We start from the raw sequence: 22,894 nt of genomic DNA, 5'->3' as shown, positions 1-22,894 counted from the left end.
ATATCCCTGCCATGTATGACCTTCAATGTAGACTTCGTCTGCCTCCCTATCATCAGCACTAGGATTCACATATTTGTTTAACTATTATTATGTTCCTTCCTATCATCCTGGCCAGTCCTAGCCAAGGTTTATACTCCAGTTTTTTGTGTATTTCACACCAGGAATGAGCAGAAAATAACATTTATACAAAAATAATGTAAGGAAAGAATCTATAAATCAGTGGATATTACTGCAGGAACTGGATGTAAAACCCAGCTTTAGATAAGGAAGTGGGCCATGGTCTTTATTAGGAATCACTGAATGAAAGTTCCAAAACTGTTTGGAGTCTCAGATTCTGTTTAGCTTATAAAAAGATAGAACATAGACCATACGCTATTCCCGAGTATCATGAGTCTTCAACAAAAGATGCTTCAGTCTAGGTTTGTATCCAATTGTAAGATATTGTGTATCTGTCATATCATTAGTTTATTCAACAATACCAGGAGTATACAGATACTGTCACTGCCTTCTGGGCCTTACTTTCTAGTGGGAGAAAGTCACAATAATCCAACCAATTGTTAGAAATCATCAGTAGTATCCTGGAAGAGGATACACCCATTAGTGCATGTGCCATACTCTAGGAACAACAATGCTCTGGTGCCAGGGCAAAGATTCAGTTCTCAGTGGTTCTCAAGATAAGATATGAAAAGGAATGTGGGGGGGGGCGGTTCCTAGGCTGTGTACAGGTGCATGCACTCTGGGCAGGAGATGAGTGGATGGGTGTTATAGACGAAGGAAATAGTCTTGAATATTGAAAATGCATAACTCCTTTGAAGCAAGGAGAAAATGTCTGTGGGTTGCCATGATGGCCCAGCAGATGAAGGTACTTGCCATCAAGTTCAACTACCTGAGTTTGATCCCTGGAGCCCACATAGTGGAAGGAGAGAACTGACCCCATAAGTTGTTCTCAGACTTTCATACATGTCCCATGACATGCATGCCGCCCCCTCCACACACACATGCACACACTCATCAAATAAAGAAATAAATAAATAATATTTTTCACAAAGAAGAAAATGCCCAGGGTCCCCAGAGAGTAGAGAGAATGGAGCCCTGTGGGTTGAGGAGTCTTGCGGAACACAAGAAGGATTTTACCTACATCCTACAATAATGGGAATAGGAAACAAGCTATTGTAATCAGAAGCATAATACATTTCTAAAATAAGTATGCATTGGTCTGATCACTCAATTGTTCTTCTTTAAAAAGTGTTACCCCCTACCTTGGGCAGGCCTTTAGCTTTCAAGCAGTGTGGTGTTCCTACTCTGTCAGAAAATCCAGAGAAAGTGTTCACCAGGATGAAAAGTGTCCCTATTCATGGGGACAGTCTGGAAGCAAAATCGCCATCACTTGGTTTTCGTTTTTCGTCAGAGCACAAATCTGCTTCCTAACACCTGGCATTCGGGTCTCACCGGATTTACTCCATCTTCCTTCCAGATCTGTGTGGTGATCGCTGCCGTGTTCGGGATCGTCATTTACCGGGTGGTGACTGTTAGCACTTTCGCTGCCTTTAAGTGGGCGTTAATCAGGAATAACTCTCAGGTTGCAACCACAGGGACTGCAGTATGCATCAACTTTTGTATCATTATGCTACTGAACGTGGTAAGTGGGCAACAAGGTAACAAACCAAATGTGGGGGCCGGGGTGCTACTGTAATGGTTTTCTTCTGTTTCTAAAGAGATTGGCCTCAAGGCAGGAGGTCTGTATTTAAGAACTCCATGCAAATGCTGGGTGGTGGTGGCATGACTTTAAACCCAGCACTCAGGAGGCAGAGCCACGCGGATCTCTGTGAGTTTGAGGCCAGCCTGGTCTACAGAGGGAGTTCTAGGACAGCCAGGGCTACACAGAGAAACACTGTCTCAAAAAACAAAAACAAACAAACTAATTAATTAATTAATTAAAAACCCAATTCAAACCCAGGCTCCAGGGCTATCTACCCAAGGCACAAACCTCCCGGAACCTCAGTTCCCTTGTTAATTCTGTCAGACAGCACTGACTTTCCCTTCGGTGAAATCTAAGAGTGTGTTCAGAAAATCCAGCTCAGAGACTGTAATGTAGCTCAGCAGTGTTGGCCTCCACCCTTCTTCATTCAGAACATGATAGAGCAGCCGGTATCCAGTGCATCCTCTGAGATACCCACGTAAGTAAACCGTCAGAATGACACACGCTGCTCAAGCTGGTAGCAGACTTTTTGCAATCACCGATTTCAGGCCAGAGCTCTCCTCTGGGCATCAGACCTGCACGTGAAATGGCCGACCAGGCAGTCTCCAACACTTTCATTTTAAAATGTTTTATTAGATTTGTTTATGTGTGTGCGTGCACTCACATTCATGAACGCACATGCGTACACATGCAGAATGTTATGCGTGTGGAAATCAGTGGGCCACGTTGAGGAGTTGGTTATTTCTTTCTATCATGTGGGTACCAGGGATGTGTCAGGTAATTAGACTTGGATGGAAGTGCCTTTATGTGCTGAACCAACTTGTAGGGCCCTGCTTTCTCCGTTCTTCTTTCAAATACAATTCCCTATCTTCCCATAAATATCAGCTCTTCCCATAGCCTCCCTCTTACAGCTGTTCGGTCTAAAATAAAGCTTGCATATCCTTCACGCATCCATTTCTCTCTCCATCAAAATGTACCTACACCAGATGTGATGTCACACATCTGTAACTTCAGCAAGAACAAGGCCAGGAGGAGAGTCAAAGTTCAAAGGTAGAATTAGACCACTTTTCACACATCCCTGAGCCAAGTCCCCAGCATCTCTTCGATGGGTTGTCTCAATGGCTTTCTAACTGGACTCTTAGCCTCTACACTGGCTCACATCAATCTTGGCTCAATGCAGAAACCACATGGACCATGTTGCATGTAGGTCAGGCATGTGACTCCTCCAAAGGTTTACAGGTCTATAGCTCTCTTCTCACTCAATGTAAAAATTCATGTGTTTGTGTCTTCTTGCTGTTACCTCTTCCTGGAACGTTCTGTCCCTCCCTTCCCCAGGGTGTGCGTAGTGCACCTTCTCACCTTCCTCTGCTCTTCGTTCAAATATTACTTCTTTGATAAAGGCTTCCCATCAGTGTGTTTCAGGTTGCAACTTGCCCCGGCCATCTGATGACTCCCTACCTCCACGCCTGCTTTATTTTTCTCTGTACCATCGATCACCCTCTATTATACTCCTGATCTCATTTAATATCTTCTCCTCTGGGTGTAGGTCCAAAAGAGGAGAGCCCTTTCTCTCTTTGTTTTATTTTTACTATCCTTATGCCCTAGGATCTGGAGAAGCACGTGGCACATCACAGGCATGTGGTAAATTATTGTCGTTTGTACAACAGCAACAAAAATAACAGCTGGCGAGGTTAGGCCGTGAGGTCACATGTACATCAAAATACTGACCTTAGAGGGTTATAGCAGGAAATAGTTGAGATAATATATGTGCTGAACACTGTGTCAGGCATGAATTAGATGTCCAACTCATAATTGTTCTGCCCATGCTCATTTGAATTGCATCTTTATGATGACTCATCGTGCTGAAATGCCAACGTCTTTACAAATGACTGGAAGTTTTAGAAGACCAAGTAGCATTATCCTGCTATCCCACTGGTGTACACTGTAGGCTGTCATGAACAAAAAGAGACTCGGCAGGTTGGATCTATATATATTTGTGCACACACATAAATGCATCAGCTTGAGAATGGGGGTGCCTGGGAGGAGTTCAAGATAGCGTATCGGGGAGGGCCTGGATGGAGGGAAAGGAAAGGAGGAAGTGGTATAATTCTGTTTCAATTAAAAGCATATTTTAAAAAGTGAAAAAAATCACACCTAGTAAAGGAAGAGCTCTGAAAAACATCTGAGTTCCATAACCAATAATCCCATGTAATTCCCAAGAGAATTCGACCCACCCAATAATAAACAACCTTAGCTAGGGTTACTAAGTGAACCAGTAATCACTGAGCTAATGAAATGCAGATTGCTCATTGCTAGTAATTTTTAAATCATAAGGACTTCCTATTTTAGGAAATGATGTTTCAAAATCAGAAATGGTTGGGAAAAACATTGCTAATTGTTTGGTGTGATGATTTCATGAGTGCTTCATCCTATGGAGACTGAAAATAGATGTTTGGCATTCATTGATGCACCATACTCTCTAGCTCAGTTAGTCTTCATGTTGATTGTGAGAAATATGTTGTGAAGGAAGGTGATTCATAGTAACTTAACCAAACAGTAGAGCTTTGAAAGTTTCTGGGTCTTCATGGGGTGCAATGATCGAATGCTTGCTGTAGTCTTAACCAATGTCTTTTCATTTCAGTGTTTATCAAAAATTTAATTTAGTTGGAGATATAGCTCAGTAGGCAGAGTGCTTGCCTAGCATGTACAAAGCCCTGGACTCAATCCCTGGAAGTTCATACACTGGGTGTGGTAGCACACATCTGTAATCCCAGCACTTGGGAGCCAGGGGCAGGATCAGGAGTTTAAGAACAGGCTCAACTACATAATGAGTTTGAGGTCAGCTACAAAGTGCCCTGTCTCAAAAAAATAATAATAATTTCAATCTAGGGATGTAACACAGTAGTAGAGTGGATATTGAACTTATTTAAGGCCCTGGAGTCCATCCCCAGCACTAATTTTAATAAATAATAATTAATTTATATACCTCCTTAAGAAATAAAGACTGTGGGGCTGAAGAGATGGCTCAGAGGTTAAGGGCACTGACTGCTCTTCCAGAGATCCTGAGTTCAGTTCCCAGCAACCACATGCCCTCTTCTGGCCTGCAGTCATACATGCTGTATACATAATAAATAAATAAATCTTTAAAAAAAAAAAAGAAATAAAGACTGCGTGCATTGGATCTACATGTACATTGTGTTTGTCCCTGTGTATGGAGCAGGGGCCATCATCAGAGAAATATTTCATACAGCTAGAAAACAGGATGTAATCATCTCTACTTCAAAAGACGATCAAAAAAAGATGAAGTAAACCGAAATGGGAAAGAAGGTGTATGGAGTGGGCAAAATACCCAGTTGCTGGCATTACAAAACACCTACTGTGTGGTGAGATCTAAGCCATGAATCTACTGATACGTTTTCTAACCAAGTTTCATCCTACCAAAACCCACACACTTACTAAAGTGTGTCAGTCAGCGGCATCACTTCCGGATATATTTTTCATTTTGGGTGCGATGGGGACACTTTTGGTATTCTGATTTTTCCAGACAATCTCAAACTGAAATAGGGTAAGATTCCTAAGTAAAAAACACCAGTGAGAACGTCGGTGACAAGCCACAGCAAGGGAGAGAGAGAAAAGAGAACCAGCACACAAGAACTCGGAAGCAGCCACAGCCAGGACCCTTGTTCAGTGGCCGATTGTCCTACCCCGCCCTCAGCTCTCTCTCCCTTCCCAGCATCACATTTACACGCTTGTCATTTGCCCCGAAGCTTCGTGAGTTCCATTATGAGAGTAGCCAAGTGTGTAATGTAGTTTGGAAGAGTTTTCATCAGAATATAAAAACATAATAATTTAAGTCCTTCGGAAACAATCGCAGCCTAATGGACAGCCAGTTAATGACTGGAACACAACCTAGCATAGCCAAAAGCACTGAAAAACTAAATTCTCTATTGACTTCTGAAAATACTCAATTTAAGATATTTTTATTATCCAGTAACATAGTTATTTTTAACGGCTATCGAAATTGGTTTGGACTACTTAAATTTTTTGACCAGTATGGCTTTTTAAAATTTAAAAAATAAATCAAGATTTAGATGTTAATTATTAACCCTTTTTATTAACTGACAATAAAAACCTCAAGGAATAGATTGTTTTTTATATTTATTTGAAAACTTGTGCAATTATTTTGTATAACATATCCTGTTTCTGACTTTTACTGAGTTTGTCTAATCTTAACTAAAGAAGCAAATTTATACGTGGTGCTGATTTTCAAGATCTTGTGATGTATATTTACTTTTGTCTATGTGCTTAAAAATAGAATTTGTATTTACCAAGTTATCTGAACTCTAACACTCCAGTGCCTCTGGATGACTGATTAAGACACGTTTATTGATTGCATTTTATTTAGCCTCTTGAAAAATAGTTTCAAAGAAGAGTGAAGGGGACCAGCATTTTTCTCTTTCTCACACTGTTTCAACTGTGTTCTGCTTCACTAGTGACCACATGGCATCTCAAAACCATACTTGCACACTAAGTAAACCAACAAGAAAGAAAAGCAAAGATTATAATAATCCTTTTTATTCATCCATATGGATGTGAATCAGGTATTTCACCATGCTGTAAAAAGTGGACAACATAATGTGGATACAAAAAAATATAGTAAATCAGAAACTATTATTTACATTAGAACAAATTCACAAGCATTGATCAGGCTGATATGATTAGAAGTATTTATAGCTGTCTTACTTTGAAAATTACCTTAAAGTGTTGTATCAGTTACAGATATTAACAACCATAATTTACAGTATCTAATAACATTGTAAAACAAGTTATAAAATGGCTAAAGCCAGATCTAACCTAGGGGTAATTACCTTACATGTTAATGGATTAAGATCTCCAGTTAAAAGACAGAGTGACAGAAAAGCTAATATAATAATACCAAGCTGTATGTTTCTTAAAGAAATTCACTTTACCCACAAGGCAGAAGTGAAGAGATGATAGTCATCCAAATGGGATCCGAAAGGAAGCAGGACTAGTCATGACTGTATTAAATAAAATGGGCTCTAGATTACAAGTAATAAAAAGATAAAGAATTCCATTATGCAATGATAAAGGTTGAATTAAAGAGGGGAAATAATGTGTTTCATTAAGCTTGGAAACTAATTTTTTCTGCTGACCTTATCAGAATAAACCATCCATCTTTTCAATATCTTAATGGACTGATAAGAAATGAGCTGTTTTATATAAACACTCACCTGAGGGTCCCTTAACTACAATGATCCCCTCTCTGTCGATACCTTTTCCTGATACATAGCCAAGGTCTTCTGCTTTTCTCTTCTCTCTCTCTCTCCCTCATTCCCTCCTTCCCTCTCTCCCCACACCCATGTATTCATTGATACCATGGATCCTTCTCTATACTGTATTTTCCCAAAAGGTAGTACAAATCTCGTCTATGTTATTTTTTAAATGCCAGTTTTTCCAGTGTTCGTACCCAGGTGACTGGACCAGAGACCTTTGAGATAAGTGTCACAAGTTAACAAGGGTGGGTTATGTGGAAAAGATAAAGGACAAACTGAGAACCAAAATTATACTTTTCAGGAAAGTATTTTGCCAGACACATTTAATATTCTTTGACAATTATGTAATTAAGCAGTTTTAATGATAGTGTGTTTTGTAATGCTAAAGTGAGTTTTACTAAAGCATCTATTCTAATCTCTTATTTACAGAGATTTTGTTTTTATGGTCAAAAGAAATATGACTAATCTTCACCACATAATTTCTAGCTGTAATTATACCAATCTCTTTTAACATTGCATTCCATGAGTCTGGGGTTTCTGTATGCAAAAGCAAATTTTATGGCTTTAGTAAATATATCTTTGTGTAGAAAAACCATATATATGCCTTAATAGAGCAAGTGGCCATTGCTGAATGTTTGGGGTCATACAATTGAAGTGTTTGGCCTGGCTCCACAGTAAGCAAGAACCGTGGGGAAGAGAATTCAGAAATTAGGAAAGATTTTAATGTCAATTAGTCTGAACCCATCTCACCTGTATATAAGGGAGCCGTGGTCTGAAGGAGACATCAAGCAATATAGTCAAACCTCACACCTTCCCAAAGAGAATGCTGGCATTCAGCCTGGGGAATTGTAAGCAATGTGTGTTAAATACTTCAATCTGTGATCTTAGTTTTCATATTGTTCAGCACATGAATGTAATTTTCATTTATCATCTTTTCAGAGAAAGGAGTTTTTATTCTCTCAATTTATTTCCTCTCTGGAAAATATCTGATAGCTATATTTTCTTGAACAACCTTTACTCCTGTATGTGCACACATGCACACACACAAACTTATATGTGTGTGTGTGCAGACACACACACCCGCCATTCCCTCTGAGGACCATCTGTCAACCAGATAGCTGGGTGAGTCAAGGGTTCATCCTGTGCACTGATGGAGAGGTGGGACCACATGTTCTGGGAGTCTCCCACAATGATCGTTCACTCTGGCATTTATGAGTGCTGTAATGTAGAATCTACAGCATTCCACAATAAGACGACAGGCCCTTACCTGAGAAGCCAATGCGGGATGTTTGCCTTCAGTTGTTGACACCCAGGCATGTGATGACTGTCCAGCCTCACTTAGGAAACTGGTAACTAGTGGCAGCTAGACTCATTGCTACAGAATTACCAACCCCCAAACAGGAAGCAAGATGTTTAAAATCAGAAAGACCTTACACATTTCTGATTATCCCCGAAAGTGGGCAGTTGCTCACAATGTTTCCACTGTCTGAAACACAGAGTAAAAAAGTTTCACTCATGACTTGATTGCCTGTCTTCTTTACGATTATAGGCTTTAGAACAGCTAGAGTTCATTTATTAAAGGTGTGGAATTTATTTTACAGCTCTATGAAAAAGTTGCGCTCCTTCTGACCAATCTAGGTGAGTACAAGCCTCCTGCTGTGTAGTACAGTCGGGGTCTAGAGTAAAGCTTCCTCTCTCAGATGCTGGAAATGAACAGCCCCACTGTGGCGCCTGGTAAGCCAACCACTATCCAGTTGGTGGCGCCACACCCATGAGTTTATGGGCAACGCAAACTGGACTTGGTGGGTTATTTTTAACAAACGAGAACATGAAGTTTGGACAGGACGGAGGGTAGATCTGGGAGGAGTTAGGGAGAGAAAGTGGAGATGAATATGATCAAAATATATTAAATGCATATATTAAATTCTCAGAATAAGTAAAAATACTATTTTAAAAAAAGAAATACCCCCTTTACTGAAGATTGTATGCAACACTTCCTTCTTTCCCTTCAGCAGAACAATTTAAATATGTCTAGGAATAAGATCTTTTCATTCTGTACTTTTCAAACCCGTCGTATCCCTTATGTGCTATAAGCAAATGAAGTTCAAAGTAGTTATTTTTCCCTGATGTACACGCAGAAAATAGCACCGCAAAAGTACGTATATAGGAAGTATCCAGGATCATTTCAAAAGTATTCACTAGCTGTTACCTCCAGTTTAGACTTATAGGTGGGTTCTGCAAAGCACTGATCCCAGCAGTTCGGGAGGCTGGAGCAGACCAATGATTTTAGCTCAAGAGTTTGAGACATGCTAGGACAAAATTTTAAAAAATAAAAACTGTAAAAGTGTCAAGTTTTTGAAGTTAGTAATTTTGAAGAGTAGTAACCTTTTAGATCAGGAATGCAGTCCGGGCAATGATGATCAACATTTGTGGAAATACATTCATGTAAACAAATGGTCTCTAAGAACATTTCTCTGGCCTCAGAACATACCAGAACAATCTGATAGACAGTTATAAGGTGTACATTACTATATTTTTTAAGGTATAGAAATGGCTTCAGTTTTATAATGAGATATTGGCTGTTCTACAGCCAATGAGAAATCCCATGCTTCCACAGGTACCTTGCTTTAATATCCTCCTGTATAGCTCATCCAAAGGGGACACATTCCAAAGTAGTTTTTTTTAGAATAGCCATATACCACTGAGTCCATTTATTGATTTGAGATGTGCTGTGCAGAGATGGCCACTTTACTGTATCTATCTTCTTTAATGTCACTGGCATCTTCCATCACCACTGGGCCTTTACCAAAAAGGAAAGAGATTAACCATGGAAGAGGGAATTGGCCGTTGTCAGGCTGTGTCCTGGGGCAGCTGGATCAAAAATGGCCACCATGTCATGATTGGAGATAAATGAGAATCCAGCCAGCTGACAGCCGATAAAACCTTCACATATAACTAGGAACCCAGTTTGCAGACGTGAAATTCAACCCATTGAGAAGTGTTCGGTGTTTCTTCCTTCCACAGCAGCACAGCCTTGTTCTGATGCTCACATTTCCATCATTGCAGGTCTGAGGTGCTTTCTCCCCTCTTCCCTTCTCAGCTATGCTCCCAGGAAGCATTCTGAGTTTAAGTCATGGAAAAGGAATTGATGGGGTGAAATGTTAAAGGTGCAGTTAGAAGCTTGGGGGATGTGGAAACAGAGAAAATGTTATTGCCTTAAGTACATTTTCTTTGACCCTGCTTGAGCTTGGGAGTCAGTTCCTCGGGAAAGATAAGTAGATCAGACATGAGGTGTCAAGTTGGAGCCTTGACCTCAGGGGCAATCAGCTCCATAGTTTGGTTCACACCATAGTGTCCAAAAGGTATTTGCATTATGGAAGTCAAAATATGATGAGCTTCAAGCTGGCCCCCAACTGAGGTAACAGATGTGTACCACAGATGGTGGTATATGGGGAAAGCTCTAAAGATGAGGCCATCCTTTGGTTTTTGGTTTTTATCTATGAGGATGATAGAAATAGTAGATGAGGGTAAAAGCCTAGGAGACAAACATGCCCCATGTCCTGGGATTTGCAGTTCCCTCACATGACATGAGATATATAGGAGCTGAGACAAGGAATCACTAGGCAGTTGACGGGGTTCTGATGCAATGCATGCCCTACTCAATTGGCAGAACAACCTGGGTGCTCAGTTCCTTCAGAAGTGCCTGTAGCCACTTGAGACCACACTATTGTTTGAGCTGGTCTGTAAGATGGAGGTCTATCTCCTGCATGGTCTACTGCACAGCAGGTCAACTGTCAGCAAACTGGAAGCTCCTGTGCGTCCTAAAGACCCTCTGACTCTGTGTGGGAAAGGGGAGAGCCGGAGGAGGGAGGGGGAGGGCATGTTCAGCCTCTCAAACCCTGCTCCCTTTTGTCCACAGAACAGCCTCGCACAGAGTCCGAGTGGGAGAACAGCTTTACCCTGAAAATGTTTCTTTTTCAGTTTGTCAATCTGAACAGCTCCACATTTTACATCGCATTCTTCCTTGGAAGGTAAGAAGCACCTCTCTGTGAGCTCCCAGCCCTGGTGGGAATGGATCACTCAGAGCCTGATGGCCAGGGCCCTGTAGGAATACAAAGAAAGGATAGAAAGAGAGGATCAAGTCAGCCTTGACACAGGGGGGAGGGGCTTGGTCCTGTCTCAACTTAGTATGCCAGACTTTGTTGACTCCCCAAGGGAGGCCTTACCCTCTCTGAGGAGTGGAGGTGGAATGGGGGATGTGGGAGGGAGGGTAGGAGAAGGAGAGAGAGAGGGACCTGGGATTGGTATGTAAAATGAAAAAAAAAACACTTTAAAAATAAATAAATAAATAAAAACATAAAAAATACCTTTAAAAGAAAAGAAAGAAAGAGAAGATTAGCCACCTCCTTTCCCTTCCCAAACTGCAAAACCACTTCACTTCCTGGGAAATAGCCTCCACTCAAAAGTGCCTGGACCTCTTTCGTTGTATGGGTAAGTAGCAGGAAATAGTTTATGCCTGCCAACAATGGGTTGAAAAGCTTGTCACTTCCATCTCAACCAAGCCTGTGGATGTCACACCTAAGTTAGCAGGTGACATAAGGAGATGCAAGCTGGAGTATGGCCGAAGTCCCTGGCTTCACAGAAGAATATCCCAATAAAGAAGAGGGTAGAAATGAGAAGCCAGGGCTTTCTAGGGAACTTGAAACCAGGCAGGGATGAAGACTTTGGAGGGATTCCCTGTTCTGTATTGATGCATGATTCCTACCTATCTGAGGCCCTGAGGCCCCTTTGGTGGGATGGATGCAGTGACCTCTCTTTTGTTGTTTAGCTATTTCAGGGGCATGAAATTCTAGTCAAATACTATGACAATAACAAAACCCACACTGCTGGTATTCAGAAGATCAAATGTGGGTAAATGCAGGAACGTAGCTTCTGCTTACACAGGCTGTGTGTTGAACAGGAATGTTCAAAACCACAGGAAACAGCAGGAATGGGCCCCTCCCATCAGCAGCTGGGCAGGAAGGCCAGGGGAGAAATGCTCCTGGGAGAATTCCAGAAGTTCAAGTAATGACAGCTCTGGAGGGTTTCCTCATTCCTGCAGACTTGATCCTTAAGGGCTCCCATCATTTACTTTAGAGGATATGCCAACTTGAATGTAATGTTCACCGAAAACCTAAACCTACAGAGTGCTAACGGCTTGCTTCTGTGTTGAAGATTTACAGGACACCCAGGTGCCTACTTGAGACTGATAAACAGGTGGAGGCTAGAAGAGGTCAGTACTCTCCCCTTGTTTCCAACAGACTCCCATTAAACAGCCTTCCGGCAACTTTGTGCAGAGTAGAAAACTGTCAGTCTTCTCTTTGTTGACTGCTGTATCTCTGCTTGCTTGCCTCACAGTGCCACCCCAGCGGATGCCTTATTGATCTCTGTATGCAAATGGGTATTATAATGGTGCTAAAGCAGACCTGGAATAATTTCATGGAACTTGGCTACCCGTAAGTACCTTAGCTATCTCACGGAGAGGCAGTGTGTGTGGCTCATGGTTGGCATTTCTGAGTGTAAGCGTTATGACTCGACAGTTAACCCGGTATGTCACAGGCAGGTTCAAATGCCGTCATAAAAACAGTAAGCACTGGGGACCAGTGAGATGCCTCTGTTGGTAAAGGCTTTTGCCACCCAAGCCTGACAACATGAATTGGATGTTCTTGGAACTGACCCAAAGTTTCACTCTGACCTTTGCATGTATGCCATGGCACACAGTCCACACACATCACACACACACACACACACACACACACACACACACACACACACACACACAAACAGCAATATATTTTTAATTGAAAATAATAAACATCAGTTCTTTTAGGTTTAGCCCAACTCGTACAAATTAAAGTGAACATTCTTTTTTTTAATTTTATCAATGTTTTGAGAACTTCATATAATATTTTAATAATTTCACTCTCATCTCCCAACTCCTCCCAGATTCATTCCCACCTCCCTACCCATCCAAACAAATTCATGTGTCCTCTTTTTTCTTCTTCTTCTTCTTTTAAGTCTATCATGCTACCCAAATACTCTTGGGGTGGGAGCTTGGTTGACCTATCAGTGGTCACCCTTATAGAAAACTGACAGCATTCTTTGTGAGGCCTCTGTGCATGTGCGTACACTGGCTGTGTGAGTGTAGAATGCTCTAATGATGTCTTTGACTCTTTGGGTTCCAGTATTGTAGGTCCTTAGCTATTTATCTATTCACAAGATCTTTATTCCCCTATCCCAGTGGTAAATGAGAATGTTAATTTAAAACAAAGGAAGAAAAGCACTGTAAACTCAGACTACACATAAAAGGAACTTGGAAAAGGAGAAAATGTCAGAGATGTAAAAGTGCATATTTTCACTAGTAAAAATATTGTCACCCAGTGGTAAGATTTTCTGGTTGATGACAGTGACCAGGAGTTTGTGTCATTTCTGTAAAGATAACCTTGAACTTTGCTCTGACAGCTCCTGCTTAGCTTGGCTTTAAGGACACAGATCAGCCACCTTTCTGTGTCTGACAGGATTCCACACCAGGTAGTTTCCATGTCAGCTCAGTAACTCTGGAGAGACACAGCTCTCCAGGACTGAGGGAAGACCGCTCAGTTAGAACAGGAGCCTGGGACTTGCTGAATGAGGAAGGCCTTTTCATAGGACCCTGTCAGAGGCAAGGCCAATGATTTTCTATTCTTAGATTCAGGTTTTAAAATCTTGCTCCAAGTGTCTAATGTTTTCTATAAGACTTTTAAAAATAAACACAAAAATGGAAATATGATGTTTCCCTTTCTGGAATGTTTAATTGAATCTAATCGAAATGTCAAAGGGTGACTCTGGATATGCAGCTGAGCTGTGAGGTGAGCAGAGTGTGTTTGATAGTCACCCCTCTTTTGTCCTCTTGGAAATACTAAAAACTTGTCACTTTTTTCTGGAACGCTCCAGCTCATAGACCTGCCTCCTCTGTGGCATTTCCTCTGTCTCTTTCCATATTATACAATGTACTCCTGCATGCTGCTGAGGGCAAACAGCTCAGCTCCGAGTCTCAGAGTGAGATGCATCCCATGGGAGTCAGAGACCACGTCAATCTTGAGTCAAAGCACCTGAGCCTTCTCGTAAGGAATTATAGGAACCTGAATGCCAGGAGAGGGAGATGATTGTGATTTCAGATTTTCTAGGTCCCAGAAGTCAGAATATGCTGATCATAATAACTCATCTGACAGGACCACTAATGGGTACAGGTTCAGATTTAAGCCATGTAAGCTAGACCTTCTAACCATTGAACATCCCGGTGTTGCCTTGGTACCAAGTCAACTCAAGGTGCTTTCAGCCCTCTTTCCAACTATTTCTAAACATAGGACCATTTCATGGACGATTAAATAAGTTGGTCACCTATTCTGTCTACTTGCAAACAGAAGTGCTTCAGGTATGCAGAATTCTTTCTAGTTCCAGACATGGTTTCCTGCCTGAGTGAAGCTGGGTTTGACTAGTTCCAAATGCTAATTCTCTTCTTTCTCATTACTTAAGTCTTACGAACAATCGTGCATATTTTTATAAGAAACTAATCTTGTCACCCAGGTTAATTCAGAATTGGTGGACTAGAAGAAAAGTTCGACAAGAACATGGGACTGAAAGGAAAATAAATTTCCCACAATGGGAAAAGGATTACAATCTTCAGCCAATGAATGCCTATGGACTCTTCGATGAATACCTGGAAATGAGTATGGAAATCTGTTTTACCTCTTAATTAAAAATGCAAACCTTTGCTCTCCAGCTACACTCAATTAAATGCACATCCGTTATCATCTGGCCATTTATGTGAGGGGATTCTGGTGTGAGGGCATTCCAAGCAATTTGTGAAAGGGAAACAAAATCCTAAGATATCCAAAGCCAGGTTTGGAGTTATAGCTCAGTGGTGGAGTGCTTATTTATTATGAACAAAGCCCTGAGTGAGATTCCCCAGTACAACAAATGAACAAAGTTCAGAAGATGGTCATTTCAAATCCTTCATGATATTGTATCTCTCTCCTTGAACCATGAGAAGGGGCTCAAGTTGTAGCCTATGAGTAGAGAGATTTCTTAGCATGTTCTAAGTTCTGGGTTCAATCTCCCCTCTCTCTCTCTCTCTCTCTCTCTCTCTCTCTCTCTCTCTCTCTCTCTCTCTCTCTCTCTTTCTCTCTCTCCCTTTCTCTCTTTCAATCTCTCTCCCTCCCTCCCTCCCTCTCTTCCTCCCTCTCTCTTTCTTTAACACACACACACACACACACACACACACACACACACACACACACACATTAATCCATTCAGGACATTCATGAAGACTCTACCCTATAACCCAAAGACCTCCTACTCTGTCCTACCTCCCTACACTGCCTTATTATGGAACTAAATAGCCAAGAAAAAAATGTTGAGAAATTCAGTGCATCAAAAAACAGAAAGAGTCATTACTCAAAGTGATTGACTCACACATCCAGCTGACATCTGTTAAGCTTTACTCAATGCCAAAGAAACAACTACACTTGGCACCAGAGACAGAGAAAGGGAGTGTGACACAGTGCTCAGCTTGCAAGGGTGATAGGCTAATGGGGGACGAGCCAGAGACAGGAAGTGCAAGTTCAGGAAGTGTCACAGTTGCCGAAGCATGAATCATGGGAAGTCTGTAGGGGCAGCCATTTCTGTTGTGGGAGGAAAGTGGCAGGGAGTGAGGAATGCTTAACCCGGGCTACACATAAAGAATCCGACTTCTTTAGAATCAAAGCCAAGTTAGTCTCAGTGTGGATCTGGGGAAGAAATAATAATAATGATGCCTTGTCAGATACTGTGTATATAGGCACTCTCTTCTTTTGAAAATCTGTTTAAGCTCTTCAACCTAAGAGTAAAATGGGAGTAGAGGTGGGCAAGACGAATTACTTCTAAAGGAAGCGATCCTAGCTGGGAGAACTTGAAAATTAAAAAAGCAGTAAAATTGATGCTTAATGTTTCTTAGATTGCTTCTGTCCTAAGTATCTATTGATGCTTTTGGAGTTTCAATTATAGAATGGCCGAATGATATAACTTGGAAAAGAAATCAATGTGGGCATTAATAATAAAGCTTAATAAAGGCAATTCATTAAGAGAAATCACCAGTTTTGAGTCTCTTAATGGACTTTCCCCCATAAAGAAGGAAATGAACAATAATGCTCCTGGAAAGAAGCATTTATGTGGGTGGCATGCTACAGCTCCTGCGGTACCACTGCAGCTTGAAAGAAAATGAGGTGCATCACAGACAGACACAGGAATCCTTCCTCCTTCCTCTTGTTTTCGTTTTGATTTTTTCCTGATTATTTCCTGGATTTATTATGTTATTAAATACTATAACTTACTGGATTGCAATATAAAGTAATAGGAAGTATTTAAATCTTAAGTCTACAGACAGATTTTCAGAGACTTATACATGAAAGCAGCCACGTCTGTGCAGGCAAGTGGCTGGCAAACAATAGTCCACCGTCCAAACTCACCCAATAATTTTTATAAGTGACGTTTTCTAGGAACATCACACACCCACTCTCTTAGACACAAATATATCCTGTTCTAAGGGCAGGTAAAGAGGGTTGTGCCATTCTTTACACCCATGTACTCACTAAATTGTTAAGCTTTTATTTAAATATTCAAGTTGGTATATAGTAGCATCTCATTGTAGATTTATTCTGAAAGTTATGGCAGCTAATGACACCAAATATCTTCCATATGCTTATGGCCATTTGGATATTCTCTTTAAGTTTCTATCAAGACCCATGATTGCAGAGGGGGATTGCCCTTTTCTTGGTGATTTGTAGAAGCTATTTACATAGTGTAGATATGAGTCCTGTATTAGTTGATTTTTTTCATTACTGTAAAAAAAATGTCTGTCAAGGAAGAATTCAGTAACAGAGAGGTTTCTGTCAGTTTCTGATGTGAGGGACATAGTCCATCATGCCAGAGAAGATACTGTGGCAGACAGCTCCGAGTATGCAGAAACCTATGTCAGCTTACATCTCATCCAAACAGGAAACAGAATGGGCTGGAAACAGAGCCACACTAAATATTAACCATACCCCCCAATAACCCACTTCCTCCAGTTAGATGCCAATGCTCATAATGGTTCTCAACCTGTGGGTAATGACCCCCACAAGAGTCATATGTCAGATATCCTGCCTATCAAGATATTTACAATACGATTTATAACAGTAGCAAAATTACAGCTATGAAGTAGGAATGAAATAATTTTATTGCTGGGGGGTCATCACAATGTGAGGAACTGTATTAAAGGGTCACAGCAATAGGAAAGTTGAGAACCACTGGCCTAAAGGTTCTGCAATCCCCCCACATAGTACCACCAGCTGGAGACCACATGTTCAATCACAGATGTGTGGATACATCTCATATCCAGACCACCACATGTCAGATAAAGCTGCTGCAAGTCAAGTGTCTGAAGGCTTGTTTGCCTGTCCTTAAGGCTCTCTTCAAATGTACGTTTCAACTTTGTTCTTCAAAATCAGCTCCAACTAATTTTACATTAACATTCCTAATTTCCATTTCAAAAACAACAACTTTTGCTGAGGTATTGGCTGGGATTTAGTTAAACCCCTAGGACAATTTGAGCAATACATACATATTTTCCAATCCATGAATATGATCTATCCCTGCATTTATCTTTATACATTGTTGTAGTAGTTTTAGTATAAAGGGTTTGTATTGCATAAGTTAGCTTTATTACTAAGAAGCTGATAAATTTTAGTGTAATTGCAACTAATGTTGATTTCACAATTTTTTTCTGTTTCTATAGTGTTTGGAGAATGGAGTTTTTTCTGTTTTGTTTTGTTTTGTTTTGTCCTGAGGATTGAGCCCACAGCCTCGTGAATTTTAACTCTGACACTGAGCTGCACACACGACTCTACTTTTGGTTTCTATTTTGATGCCACTATGTGAAGTTATCATTGGTTTGTGTGGTGACCTTGCATGAAGTAAACCTTCTGAAAACTAATATCAATTATAGTTCATGGATTTTTTTTAAACTTTGTTCTCCCACATCATCTACAAATAATGGTAGTTTTTTATATTTTCCTTTCTAATCACTAAACGTTTGGGTTAACCCTGCTGCACCGCACTAAAACCATCCTTATAATGCTGGCAAGGGCATCCTTGCTCCTAACAGGAAGGCAAAAATGTCCAATACATTACCGTTATTAATGATGTCAGCTGCATTTTTATACATGTCTCAGATTAAAGATGTGTTCTTATATGTCTGTGTTTCTGAGAGTCACTGTCATGAGTTTTACTTTGACCTAAGGGGCTGGCTGGCCCTCTTCGTCATCCAGCCTTTCATCATTGTCATTATATGTCAGTCAGTGAGCCGGCATTATTTAGTACCTAACAAGTCCCTTCCATACACAAACCACTCCAGTGTGTATGTGGGAAAGAGAAACATAATGAGGCCCCCATTCCTCCTTTCTCAAAGCCCAGTATAATGAAGGAAAAGAGCGATAAAGGCAAACAAAGTTCATTCTGTGCTGCTCAGCAGCAGCGGAAGCTACCCGAGGAGGCCGTGCTATTGGAAGTCTCCAGGAGAGGGCGCAGTTGAGCTTAACCTTAGAGGAAGAATTGCATTTCATCACTTTATCAATAGAGACTTTAAGTGTATCTTTGACTCAAAACACCCGAAGTCCATTGTGGCCAGAGCAAAGGATTTTTTTTTTTTTTTAACAAACTCCGGGGCATGATGGGTGGTTGAACTTGAAGCTTAGAAATCGGCATGGAAGAATCACTAAGATCTTAGAATGGCTTGGAGAAAAGGAGGAGTTGGTCTGTAGGTGGTGAGAACCTTCTGAAGCATTTCCTGCAGGGAGATGATAAACAGTGGCCTGGAACCAAGACTTCATGCAGACTGATAACAGTGTAGTGGAGAAGAGAGGTGACAGTCGGGAGACACAGAGCCAGGTGGGAAGCCAGAGTCTGAACTCAAGTAGGGATGGTGGGGCAAGAAGGAGAAGTGGGAGACAGTGATGAGGAACCACTGATGGACCTTGGGGTCTAATGGTTCTGAAGGCTGAATGAGCAGAGATCTAGTTTCTCCCCATGAGGACCATAAGCAGGAAAAATGTGAAAAAAAAAAGACCATCCTACCATGGGTGGTCTATATTAGCATATCTTAAATAGTATGTGAGGAGACAGAGATATACAAATATTTTCAATATTCCACCCACTAATTTTAGTATTCTTCCATGGCTGCAACTTTAGTGTAAAGTTTAATTATTGGTGGCTTCCCGTCCTCTCCATTCCTTCTATGTTTATGAATTCAATTCTACCGTGAAGAAGAGCCCCACTGTATTCCCCGTGTGTTTTCAGTTTATATTTGTTGGTATTTGTGTCGCTATGACTTGGACAGCCTTGAGCTTATGACCCAGTGCTGCTGTGACTTTGCTGTGCCCGTCATTCCAGCCTCGGCTGTTGGCAATGCCTACACGTCTGTCCCCCTGTTGATGTGCCCCCATCGTTTGCTGCTGAGCATCTCTTCATTTTCCCACATCATACGGCAATCCAGTCTCCTCTTGTGTTTTCCCACCACGACCTAGCAGCAAACGTTCTGCCAGGAAGCCCTGGTTCCGTCAACGAGCAAACGACATTTAGAAAGTGTTGGGATCTGAGATGAGCTTTTCGCCACTCAGATTCCATTCTCGGGCCCAGGAAATACCTCTTTGTCCAATCTTATCCATCATGTTGTAAAGGGACGTTCCTTCAGTTTATGATTTTTAATGACTGGGGCAAATATGACGGCACAGTGACACGTTCCAGTTACTGTCTTTCTGACACAGCGATGGAAAACTAACCTCCTTCGTTGTTTGCCTTTCCCTCTAGTCCTTCAGTTCGGATTCACAACCATCTTTGTAGCAGCTTTTCCTCTTGCACCACTTCTGGCCTTACTGAATAACATCATCGAAATCCGACTTGATGCTTACAAGTTCGTTACGCAGTGGAGAAGACCTTTGGCTTCCAGGGCCAAAGACATAGGTAAGTTGCCTTCAGGGATGCTTTTTTTTTTTTCTTTTTTGAAGATATGAAAAAAAATTAAAAAAGGTTAACTTGAAAAGCCTGCCTGGTGCAGTGCCACACATCTTTGATCTCAGCACTGGAGGGGCAAAGGCAGGGGGATTTCTGTGAGTTCAAAGCCTACTTGGTCTATATAGTGAGTCCTAGGCCCTCCAGTGCTGTCTCAAAATAAATAAATAAATAAATAAATAAATAAATAAATAAATAAATAAATAAGTAAAAAGCCATGCACTTTAGGAATCCTTAAGATTTGCGTGTAAGAGGATTCAACATATTTTTGAAAACAAAACAAAAACTATGTTGGTTTTAAATAATATTATACAAGAAATAAAGCTGCCCAATTAGACTGGTTTAGATTTCCAGTGTTTTATGAATTTTGCTTAAATCGATTCTTAGTTTGGTTATTTCTGCCATAAGACTTTAGAATCTAAAACTTTGATTCCTCGTTTTAAAAATAGACCTTCTATTTGCCCCCACCCCCACTTTCCTTGATAGTCTCCTGACTCACGTGGAGTAAAACCTGATTCTCTAGAGGCAGACATGAGCTTTGGTCTTTGACTGGAGATAACGTTGAGTTAGATGCCGCACTCTCAGGAGCTGCTGAGATGGGGACTGTCTGATACAAGTCTGCATCCAGTGCTGAGCACAAGGCAGACACCATCCAGTGAGTGTGGCTGGAAACTGAATGCAGATGCTTTGCTCAGAGTGGCCTCTGCCCCTCCAGATGAAGCAAGTGTTTACTCATTGGCTTGGGCCAGTGCATCAGGGACAGTCCGCAATGGTGAACAGAAGGGACCTGGTCAGGACCACTGAGGAGTTTCCAGTCTGTTAGGGGCTTGACACTGTGTGCTGATCTTACCAGATGGCACATGGATGTCCTGTTGGCCAGAATTCTTTGACTTATGTCTGATGCTGACCAATAAGCTGTAAGTACATTGGCACATGCCTGGAACCACAGAAATTCCTTCAATCCAAACCATTTAGAAACACAAATTCCAACTCTTTGTTGCCAGAGGCATTTGGAAAGATGAAAAGGACTATGAGAGGTGGGTTAGCCTTGTTTTTCATTCTTACTACCTCTGGAGGAACTAATACCACATTTCTGTTTGAATAGGAATTTGGTATGGAATTCTCGAAGGCATCGGAATTCTCTCTGTTATTACGAATGCATTTGTCATAGCAATAACATCTGACTTTATCCCTCGCTTGGTGTATGCTTATAAATATGGACCTTGTGCGGGCCAAGGAGAAGCCGGGCAAAAGTAAGTGCTGCAAAATGATTGTGAAACTTTTGTTGGCCACTGTGTGGTGCCAGACACAGAGAGAGAAGCTTGTGTACTGGGCAGTGGCACACAAGCCCAGACAAGGTCTGTGGTAGGGGAAGTGAAATTACAGCATTACCCTGTCAGCCAAAGAAAACACATCCCATTTACAAAAGGATTGAGGCTCAAACAAGTCGGGCAAGTTTCAGATGGACTCTAATGTGAGGGAGGGAGTTACATTTTCCTCTGACTCCTGCCAACTCTGAATTCAGAAATGTGTGAGATCCTAATGTGTGGAACAACAAAAACAGCGTGTGACCTAGTGTAATATGTAGTTATGGAAATGATATGAGTTTATAACAGGATAATTACTACCTGAGATTCACACTGCCATGGTGTGGAGACTGCAAATTTTACATGGGACTGTGGAACCCTGTACCTAGGACCCAAAAGGTACTTAATAAATATCTGTAGAGTATGAAGATTATTTATTCCTAGCTATGATCAGACCTGTGTCTATATTTTGCCAAATTAAGACACACTCCTGTGTTCTGAGGTTCAGACTAAAATATATGTAGTCTGATAAAAACCTAAGCATCATTATAAAATGCCACCTTTTATTTCCATACTTTGCAAAAAGTCTTAACATGCAGTCCCTAAAGTCAGAATAATAATCCAACTCTAATTGTAGTGTGTAGGTGTCTGCCTAAGGTCTTTGATGCCCAGAAAATCATCTTACATGGGCTGGTAGCTTATAGAAGCAATCCTGTTCCCTAGTTTACAGTCTGAGGCAAATTAATTTGTTCCCTAAACCACTGTAGGCAAATAGAGTAACTAACCTAAGTTAAGCAAACCTAGTCAGGGTCTAGTTTCATCATTAATCCCACACAAATGCACTAAGGCATGGATAATTGAGGGTGTGTGATAAATCTCACAACCCAGCCATCTGAAGAGGCTCCTGTGAAATCATTTACTATAACAGTCATGGGGCCATTAAACACTAATTGTCTAGCAACTTTAAGCGAGCATACCAACTCTTTAGAACAGAGACTTAAAGACGTGGATTAGACTGCCCAGGCATTACTTCCCACCATCAACATCTTCTGCTTGACTTAGCCTGAAGAAGCTTTCCTTCACTGTAGCCACATTTCTATATTTGATTCTCAAAACGACTCGGAGTGGGCTATGCATTATTTTCCTCACTCTGGAAAGCAGAGGGATATTAAAGGGGCCAACTCCACCATAATTGCTGGCACCTGCATACAGGTAGAGCCACGCCCACACAGACCTCTCCGTCCTTAGCTCCAGGGCCCCAAATGGCTCTCTGGCTCACCTCACTGTAAGCCTCCTGAGTTTCAACCTCAATGGTTGAAGTCTTTGGTCCTTCTCCAGTTCTACTTATAGTAGAATCTGTAATTGGTTTGTGAAGAATCAAAAATGAACTGGGAACAGATTTATGGAGTTGATAATGAACCAGAGCTTCAGAAGTCTAACAGCCTACCAGTCTCATAGTAGGTCAAGTCTTATGTTAATGAGACTTGACCTAC

At 41.2% G+C, this 22,894-nt stretch overlaps 1 protein-coding gene across 7 annotated transcripts in view; it reads left to right on the top strand.

The window, feature by feature from the left end:
* The window catches only part of Ano4 (anoctamin 4), a 397,594-nt gene that overhangs the window by 356,338 nt on the left and 18,362 nt on the right, over window positions 1–22,894 (top strand). For all 7 annotated transcript variants that reach the window (XM_052753067.1, XM_052753065.1, XM_052753066.1 and 4 more), the window contains 8 exons: window positions 1,475–1,639; window positions 8,595–8,631; window positions 10,913–11,024; window positions 12,208–12,265; window positions 12,391–12,488; window positions 14,599–14,741; window positions 19,894–20,046; window positions 21,200–21,347. In XM_052753067.1, coding sequence (XP_052609027.1) covers window positions 1,475–1,639; window positions 8,595–8,631; window positions 10,913–11,024; window positions 12,208–12,265; window positions 12,391–12,488; window positions 14,599–14,741; window positions 19,894–20,046; window positions 21,200–21,347 — 914 coding nt within the window. The remainder of the gene's footprint in view (window positions 1–1,474; window positions 1,640–8,594; window positions 8,632–10,912; window positions 11,025–12,207; window positions 12,266–12,390; window positions 12,489–14,598; window positions 14,742–19,893; window positions 20,047–21,199; window positions 21,348–22,894) is intronic.

This window comes from Peromyscus californicus, unplaced genomic scaffold (genome assembly GCF_007827085.1).
Source record: "Peromyscus californicus insignis strain IS unplaced genomic scaffold, ASM782708v3 Scaffold_24__1_contigs__length_46423439, whole genome shotgun sequence".
NCBI lineage: Eukaryota > Metazoa > Chordata > Mammalia > Rodentia > Cricetidae > Peromyscus > Peromyscus californicus.
This window is presented reverse-complemented; position numbering and strand designations above follow the sequence as displayed.